Source organism: Hippocampus comes, unplaced genomic scaffold (genome assembly GCF_001891065.2).
Source record: "Hippocampus comes isolate QL1 unplaced genomic scaffold, H_comes_QL1_v1.1 scaffold322, whole genome shotgun sequence".
NCBI lineage: Eukaryota > Metazoa > Chordata > Actinopteri > Syngnathiformes > Syngnathidae > Hippocampus > Hippocampus comes.
The window spans coordinates 1,190,165-1,199,922 of NW_017805137.1; the positions used below are offsets into that span (position 1 = coordinate 1,190,165).

At 43.9% G+C, this 9,758-nt stretch overlaps 1 protein-coding gene across 3 annotated transcripts; it reads right to left on the minus strand.

Moving 5' to 3' along the window:
* Nucleotides 1–215: 215 nt before the first annotated feature.
* On the minus strand, nt 216–8,821 carry dnajb5 (DnaJ heat shock protein family (Hsp40) member B5). 3 transcript variants are annotated; one of them, XM_019866951.1, is made up of 5 exons: nt 8,648–8,821; nt 8,311–8,403; nt 6,549–6,794; nt 4,787–5,448; nt 216–1,546 (listed from the first exon to the last, which is right to left on the minus strand). In XM_019866951.1, exons 3-5 carry the CDS (start codon nt 6,757–6,759, stop codon nt 1,313–1,315), a joined length of 1,107 nt encoding a protein of 368 aa, XP_019722510.1. In that variant the 5' UTR covers nt 6,760–6,794; nt 8,311–8,403; nt 8,648–8,821; the 3' UTR covers nt 216–1,312. The 3 variants fall into 3 exon arrangements, with proteins under 3 accessions (XP_019722510.1, XP_019722508.1, XP_019722509.1); XM_019866949.1 differs by having other exon boundaries at nt 8,277–8,403; XM_019866950.1 differs by lacking the exon at nt 8,648–8,821 and having other exon boundaries at nt 8,277–8,468.
* Between the last annotated feature and the right edge of the window lie 937 nt (nt 8,822–9,758).

Genomic DNA, 9,758 nt, shown 5'->3' on the forward strand with positions numbered 1-9,758 from the left:
AAGAAAATAAAGTACCTGTGTGGTACCTGTTTGATATTTCAGTATCCTGTACTGTATTTCCTCAAATAGTGACCGGGGATATTTATACAACTGCAGAGGATACCAAGAATGGTGAAAATGTTTCCAACATACGCTCCACCAGGGGCGTCCAAACATTTTCATTTGAGGGCCGCCTACAGAAAAATGGAAGGATGAAAAGGCCTTTAAAATACTCCAACTTTTTGTAACGTGCTAAAGTCAATCAAGAAAGATGTCAAACAGTTGAGGATTTTTAGGGGTGGGCAACAGTCGTCTATCTCAAAGAGTAGATCCAGCTCTGCACCCAACAGCAGCTAAATCCCATCTCCACATTCAGAGCCCCCCCACCCTCGAAATAAAATAACAAACTGTAATAAAGTGACTACGCTGTATTTTTCCAAACAGTTTCTTCAAGATCATGAATGTGATGACTTCATAAATCAGCTATAGAGCACCAAGTGGAAGAAACTATTTTTGCCTCCAAAGTTGAATGATCTTTCTTCACTCCAGTGTTTTGAAGATAAATTGTGTTATTCTTTTTTATCATACATGGTTTATTTATATCTTCAAATATCGAAAAGAGTTCGACAGTACACAAACAAATTTATTACTAGTCATGGCACCTATTTTTCTGACACCGTCCCTTCTCACTCTGCCCACCTTTTTTAACTAACCTTGGACCCGTGTCAAAGTCATTTTTATTTTTGGGGTCATGTCACGGGCCGCTAAAAAGGGACGGCGGGCTGCAATTGACCCCCCGTGCCACAGTTTGGACACCCCTGCACGACGCTAATATTTAACAAGTATCATGTTGGGTTGGAATGAATGAATCCAAATTTACTGACAACACGGTTAATTTGGCCCCGACGTCAGTGGCGTGACATGTAGCCACCAATAAACTTGAGGCGCGGCGTTTATTTGAGGAAGTACGGTCAAGTCGTATTTTCCTGCTGCTGTTGCTCAGCCAAGTAAGCAAATAGTTCGAAATACCTCTCGGTGTAATGTAGTGTAATTCAAAGCCACTCGAAACCACAAGAACAACAACACACACTGTGTTTCTGACAGTGTCAGTCAAACCTCGGTCAAGGCAGAATGTTTGATTGCAGCTCTTGTACCGGATCCGGTTCGATTGTGCAAGTGTGCCTAATAAAGTGTCCGGTGAGCGTGTCATTCCATCACCTCCCGCCTGTGAATCCAGACGAGTACCTGACAATATGCTGCGTGGAGTAACAAGGATCACGGGAGGGTTCATAACGGAGAGGCTCCAGATCCATCTTTTGCGTGCGTTTCTTTCCTACGACGGAGGGAGGTGTAGTCTGATGATCTCTTTGGACTGTGGCGGGATCCTGTCGGGAAAACGCACCGAGAACTCCACGATGAGGTCACCGCATTGTGAAGGGTTCTTGGGGAAAGGCAGGCCTTCCCCTCGGAGTCGCTTCACCGTCCCGGGTTTGATGATGTCATGACAGGGCAGGGAGATGAGCCGCTTTTCCAGCGTGGGGATGCTCACGGTGCAGCCGCACAACGCCTGCGGGGCAAAGAATAGACGCCGATGAATACTCTTGGAAGGAATGAAATTCTAAAGCCACAAATGTATGGATGACTTCATGCTTCCAAGAACGGAAAAAAAAAAAAAAAAAACGATTTTCCGTCCGTGCCTGATGCTATATGATTAAGCACCAAGGTTAAATGCGTGAAAGAGGCCTCATATCTTTTTGGGAGAAACAATGTGGGTCTCTGTCCAGAGAGCAAGAAAAACACATGTCGTGGAAAACTTTTTGGGGGCTTGTGCAGTGTGCGTGTGTGTGTGTGTGTGTGTGTGTGTGTGTGGAGAAGATACACATTACACAAAGACTAATTTTAGCAACCTTCTCATGGCCAGCGCTAATGAAGAGAGGCAGGAGTCGGCTGAGTTCGTAAATAGTTGGAGGACTTGTCACACGGTATGGCAGCATGCGCACACACACGCGCGCGCACACACTCAAAGCTTCATCACCTTCTCACAATACCTGATAAATTCAAGCATATTCACACACTCACAAATAATTAGCAATTTAAAAGGCAGATATGTTAAAGCTCTAAGTAAAAAATGTCAAGCTTGCTAAAAGAAAAAAATGTTTGATATTAGTTCGAGTTTACATCTCATGGGCATTTCCATCCAAGGCAACCAGACATTGATGTAATGTTATGATGTAAGAGTGATTTGGGCTATTCTGACACTTGCTTAAGCTCCAAGTTAAACCAGTCGCTGTCATTACACTCACATAATGTGGTGCTACTTTAAGGGGATTTTAATGTCTGGTCTCGTGGGAATTTTAACCACCAGGGTCAGACTTGTGAACTTGCGCTGAGGTTCAGGTCAGCAAAGCAGCCGCTTGCCCACCAGAGTACCCGCTGATTTTTCCAAACATGACATCAGACACTTTTTTATCTGCGATGCTCCAGTACAGCAAGTCTGTGACTGTGATGGACAGTACTGGCTCATCCTCTTGCCATGTGCAGATTGGTTACTATGAAACATCAGTCGTCAAGTGTAAAAGCCGAGCTACTGAAAATAATATAGAGCAAAGTACTCGGACACACCTCTTAATCAATCGGTATTTGCCCTAATACGATAATATGATTTTCTCGACATCGAAACCCCTTCATCATTCATCAGTCTGCACTTGATCCACGACTGATTAAGTATTCTATTCTGAAGTGCATAAATCAGTACGTTTTAGCACTTTATTCTCAGTTGCCTCATTTTCCAAGCTGACAGGTTCGAAACACAGCAGTCACACTTGACCTGATTCGTACACGTCTGTCCGTCTCGATCCTATTCACGGATGTAAAAACTGTTGACAGAGGACAGAGCGTGCTAAAGTGAAATCAATGTGTTTCACTTCCTTATCTCTGAATGCCCGAGACTGCTGTCACACACTGAGCAGCACAAAATGACGATGGACGGGCCTTTAGGTACATCTGCGCCATCTAATAAGATCCACTGACAATGATATATTTCTACAGGTGTACCTATTGAAGTGTCTAGTAGTGACACACACACACACACACACACACAATGATGACTTTCATTGCTCTAAACTAGCAATTCTAAACTAGTAAAATGGTGGGCAATAATCCAATATTACTTAACCGGTCCGAAAATGATTTACGTCCTACAAATAATGTGACTTTATCTCACTTTGCCAGTGACGTACCATACAATGGGAGGCAGAATATTTCGATTCTCTATGACTCACTACATGGCACAAGGAACATAAAAACCTTTGCATCCAATTACTATGACAATTTTGTTTGGTAGTGTTGCAGGGAGATTTTTTCCCCACTGTAAAATATGCACCTTGGCTCCATAAAGGTTGGGAAATTTTAAGCAACCACCTTTCCTTACGGCATTCCCTTTGCACAGTATTTAGTCGTAGTAGTGTGTGAGTGTGTGTGTGTGCGCGTGTGTATGTGCATGTGTGCGTGTGTGTGTGCGCTTCTACTTCTGAATTTAATGATCTGTCAACTTTTCTCTCTTTTTTTGACATGCTTTGTAGTAGATTTAACACAGCAAACACTTTTATCAATCACAAGCTGCTTGCAATGTAGTTGACAACAACTGAGGTTTGACGGCACTCCTCGTTAGGATTGCCATTAATGGCAATTTCCATTAATGGTATTCCAAGATTTAATACGGAAACTGGTGCTTGTGTTGCACATGAGAGCATTGACCATCACTTCTTCAGGCAAGGATTAAGCACTTCTCTTTGCTTTGCATACTGAAGCATTCGACCCACTTCCCTACTCTTCCCCAGTTACAGCTGCCATCCTCCCATCCTCCCATCCCACATCCCCCAAATCGCTTCATGAGCTGCCTACTTTGGCTTTGGGATGTGTGCAGTCTAATCATCATCCGAACAGACTCTTTCTGCAAAAAAGGAAACTGTACAATGACATCTTGACTTGAGTCCAAATAACTCCTCCGACATATTTGAGAACATCTTCCACTTCGTCCCAGAAAATGGCAGGGCTATTTGAAAGACATTACAATTTGCGTAGCTCACGTACGAAGCAGTCAGAGTCATGCTGCACTCCTCGAACTCGTGGGCGCACTTAACTAAATGTGCTGCTCGTCACGGTAATATCAGACAAGTGCACACCGCAGTCTGTATTTGATTTCGAAATGTGTTTCCACACGCTTGAATGCATGTTTACATCGGGCATGCGCACCTTCCTATGGAGTTGACTGCTTCGAGTTACTCAGCCGACTGAGCAAGAGGAGCGAGGCGGCTCCGCGCCGGTCACACAAGGACATCACATTCACCACAATATTGTGGCAGAGGATCTCCTCAAGGCTGATTTAATACACACTCAAACAACACACACACACTCACACACAGACAGTCACTCACTCCTCAAAAACCGTTTTTGATGACTAACTACTCAGTCACACCAAAAGGGATCTAAAAATACACTCAGTGTCCACAACATTAGGTACATAGTCTAATAGGATGCCACACATCCATTCTACCTTTTACAGTGGTGATTGACAGTCTGTCATTCAACAATACAATGAACCCTCACTATTGGCGGGAGTTAAGGACCAAATCCTGACATGAAGAGCAAAAATGTGACAATAATGGGTGACTACTGCATATGTGAATAATTGCCCATATTATTAGCTTCAACCCTAAAGATACCCAAAACTATGATCGTAAAACACTTCAACATCACGTCAAACTCCTCTTACAACATGCAAATGAGATGAAACTGAGCGACTTACCTCTTTCAGGCTGATCTTGCAGTTAAAAATGATATTGGAACCGTCTCTCTTGAAGTGGGCGTGGCCCTTGTCTTTGAGAACAAAGACGATGTCAGCAGGAATATTCTCAGGGGTCTGGTCGCCTTCCTTGGGGAAGGTGATCTTGGTGCCCTCCTTCCAGCCTTTCTTGATCACAATGTTAAGAATCTTGTCCTCTGTCCTCAAGCTCCTCCCATCTGGGTTCAGCCTGCGGCGTGTAATCTTCATGCGCTTGGTGCAGCCGTGGAAGATTTCCTCCAGTGAGACCTTCAGCTCGTGGACCACCGGCGGGTCCTGTTGCTTTCGAGCTCCCCCCGGGCACTCTGAAAGCCCGCCCCTCCGTCTCCGGCCCTCTCCTGGGAAGCCGTTTTTCATCCCTCCGCCAAAGCCGAATTGCCTCCCGAAGTGAGCGGAGTGGTCATCTTCCTCCATGTCCACGTCCTGCTCGGCATCGTTGCCGTGGTCGTTGTGGAAGGAGAAACCGTTGGCGCGGCCGTGGCTGCGGTTCGCGCTGAAAAACATATCAAAGGGATTGGAGCCACCAAAGAAGGAAGCGAAGGTGGCGTGGGGGTCTCCATGGAAAGTGTAGTGGTGCGTTGAGGTACCGGGGGCACCGGACGAGCTGCTGCTTCCTGTCTTGAAACCTGGGAGGGTGTCATAGAAGATTTTGGTCAACTGCCCACGGGTAATTTTAATTATAAACTGCCAATGCAATAGTTTGCTACACAGTGTTATTGATATTTTACAACTTTGTATCAACTTGCAGAGCGGCATTTACTTTCTCCAAGTCCAACTATTGACTGGAGGTGTCACGTATCCATGCTGGTAGTGGACCCCCAAAAAAGCAGGGAGGCAGGAGAACCAGGAAGTACTGAACAAAATGTATGAACAAAAAACGCTTGCAGGGGTACACTGGAAAAAACTCAATCGAAAGCACTAAGAAAGTCTCGAAAAGATCAAAATTCAAAGTCACCACAAAACTTCAGGAACTAAAACATCACTACAAGAAACAAAACATGACTTCAACAGAAACAAAACAACACGACAGGAACACAACGACCTGACGAAGGCTGACACAACCCAGGAAACTAAATACAAGAAAACTGACAAGACAACAAGGAACACCTGGACAAGACACAAATCCCCACCACCAAAAAAGGTCTAGACAAGGTACATTGTCCAAAATAGATGAGCTTGTTTGTTAGCTTGTATGCAATATCTGTCAACTCCATCCCCAAAGACACAAGTTCGAAACCCACCCACATACACACGCTAGCCTGACACAAAACACCCACGAATGCAAACTCTATTCACGTCTCATCAATCTTAGCGCGTGATACCCTTAGAAGTCCAGCACTCACGTCGAAGATGCTAAGTTGGTTCAAGAGCTATTTCAATAACTACCCTCGCAGGTCACAATATTAGGTACAATGTAATGAGACCCCATACACATAGCGTATCAAACTGGATTTGACCTGACCCTGCAGAAACATTTTTATTTAACAATGTGTTTTATTATTGTGGTTGTAGTTTGCAGTGGTGTCAAACGACACTGCATCTTGTTTGTTGAATTACTTTTGTCAAGGCAACAATTTCGGAACAGCTGTTCTATTGGAACTCATTAGATTGTACACGTGTATCTCTACCTGATGTTGTGTTCAATCCATCATAAACTCTCTTTCACAAGGCTTTTAATTTAGGCACCCTGAAAGTCTTTTCCCCAAGCCATAAGGCCTCCGCTTACCTTCCTCCCCGAGCTGGTCATAGACAAGCCTCTTCTTGGGGTGGCTGAGCACCTCGTAGGCCTCAGCAATCTCTTTGAACTTTTCCTCGGCATTGGCCTCGGTGTTCTTGTCAGGGTGGAAGCGCAGGGCCATGCGTCGATAGGCCTTCTTGATGTCTTCCTCACTGGAGCCCTTGGGGATGCCCAGGATCTTGTAGTAGTCTTTCCCCATGGCTGCATGCACTTACAAGCCCTTCTCCACTCACACTGTGGAGGTGCAGACACATTTGTCAAGTTCTACTCTGCAGGGTCGCCTTTAAGATTTTAGAGAGGGGCTTGACCGATACATGGGGAGAATAGAAAATAATTTTTGAATGTCCATCAATTATCCGAACCGCTTTATCCTCACGAGGGTTGCGGACGTGCTGGAGCCTATCCCAATATATTGTAGAACATCAAATAAAATGCTGGAGGGGCTTAACTGGAGCCACACAAATTTCTCATGGGGCTATAGCCACACCCTAGCCCCGGTGTAGCAACATCCCTACTTATCTGTAACATTATAAAGGAATGAACCATATGTGGTAGCTAAGTTGGATAAGTGAATGTGGTAGATGAAGTAGATTGAATGTATAACAGGAAAAAAAAAATGTGTGGATTTTGATTTTTGATTTCTCGTGTCTCTAAGCATCCATTGTTTTTTTATAAGTATTTTCACTCTTTCACAAAAACACTGGATATGCACCATAGGTTGTTTTGTTTCAGAGATCCTCACGGTTCATACCTTCAAGGTCAAAGTTCGTGGCCAATGAACCAGAAGGGAAGTCAGGCGACTTGTGAATGATCAGTAAACATAAATCCTCCTCAAAAAAAAATAATTTGACATTGTTGTTTTTTTTCATAGTCTCCAAATTTGTTGGACATGTATGTATGAGTAATTTTGATAATTATTGATCTTGACCTTCACAAAGCATCAGCTAAGCCAAATAGAATTAGCAAGAAAGTGAAACATTAATTTGCAACACACAATGATGAAACCAACACTAAGAAATGTATTTTTTTCTAGGGAAACGGGGGATGTCTGTAAAGTGTCTGTGAATAACTACAAATGTTAACTTGGCTGCACTTTGAAACATTTGTCTTTTGACTTCGTAGTTTTCAGATTTTTTTTTTTTTTTGTAATTTTCTTGCCCCCCTTATATTTCATTGCAAGGTGAATGTGTGGAGCTACTCAGAAAATATTCAGTTGCAGGGAGTTCACTCAAGGACTCTCCAGTCCAAGTCAACACAGTGGACAAAGAGACGACCTTCGTAGTGTTGCCATGGTGATGCTGATTTATTGTTCCTGAAGTCAGGTATAACATACAGACGAGGAATTCCCATCACCTGCTATGTCAAAGGGCTTCTCCCAACCTGCTCAGCATCTACAGCACATGAATGATTGTTGTAAATCGTAGCAAATATACACAACGCGTGACTGAATGGCAGTTATCGCTTCCACTTTAAGTGTCCACGGCAGTGGGCACAAAGAGCACAAACGGTCTGATAAGTGCAATTCGGTAGATTCAATATTATAAAGATATGGTCGTTCAACATGAATTCTTCTTTTTTTGTTTCCCCGAGTGGGAAACCCCGTAATGCCGCACTCGTTATTGTAAACGAGCTAATTTTGTGGATGGAACGTTCAAATACACACAATAAGGCTATTAAATAAAAATAAATAAAAAGGAGGCTAGATGGAAATCGTACCGAAAAAAGACAAAGGTATGGATCTTCACATCACCCTGCTTCGGCTTCCCCGGCTCCTCCTTGCGCTCCAGTCCGGTTCCGTGTTGCTCTTTCCCGGTGTGTGCAGCGCCCGAACCGCCGGTTCCGTCTCCAGTGACGTCAGGAGAGAAAATAACGTGTGAGCCGAGCCGAGTGGAAGACCTCGACACACACGCTCACACACACCCACGACACCGGTGATTTATTTTAAAAACAACTCACTGGGTGATTAATCCGGAGTCAACCCCCACAGCTATCTAACTTCCCCTCCCTCAAATAAAACAGCCCCAAGTGTTAAAAATGCCGCTTAAATAAGATTTTGTACTATCAATTTCACCGAGTCATTTCCTTACCTTGTCTGTTGTCCAAAACCTGCTTCTGACTTAGTGTGATAATGTGCTGTCAATTATGTATGTGCAAGACCATCCCTCAGGTTCCACCCACATCGTGTCCGCGTGCTCGCATGTGTATAAAAGGACATAAGGAGCACAATTCAGGATTCTCTGTCACTCAGAAACACACACACACACACACACACACACACACACACACACACACACACACACACACACACACACACACACACACCCACACCCAACTGCAATCCTCTCACAGGCAGAACAGCTCTCACACAACAGAAGTGCCCCCCACCCCAAAAAAAAAGTTCAATTGAAATCAACGCAAGTGAATTGATGTGGCGACCCCTGATTGGACACCCCGAAACTCTCAACAACATCAGTAACTCATATTATTCTCTGAAATGTTCTCAAACATGATGCAAAAATGTTCTCATTTAATGTACCGGTAACTATAGAATATGAACATTTCAGTAGTCTGACAGCATTTTAGTGGAAGAAGGTTGCTACAGGGTGGAAATCACTCACATGTAACATTCAAGAACAGGAAAGCCAGATTAGACTGACAAAAAACTCTGTCTTCCGATTTCTAAAATCCAACTTTGGGCAGAAGAAACTAAGGTCAACTTGTATCTTGTGTTGAATGATTGGAAGGGAGTATGCTAGGAAAAAGGAACAGTGTGTCCAAAGCATACCACATCATGGTGGCGGCAGTGTTATGGTATGGGTATGTATGTATGACTGATCTAGTGGAACGTACTAACGGATATGTTATCATTTCTGCTTGTTTGTCCTTAACTGTCGGTAAGAAATAATATCGTGATAAACATATATACAGTACAGCATTGTATATTGTGATGCAGATCAACAAGCAGCCCACTATTTTCTAAAAATGAACTCAGAATGGAACACCGGTAGAGGTCTGAGTCATTACTGGTGACTTTTAAGTGTCAAGTGCACAAGAAGGCGCGCTCAGCAGGGCAAAGTGTCCTGATGGGTCACTTCGACGCAAGTGCAAGCTTGAGTCATCGGGCACCTTTCACCTATTGGTCTGTCTGACTCGCTCGCGCACACACACACACACACACACACACACACACACACACAC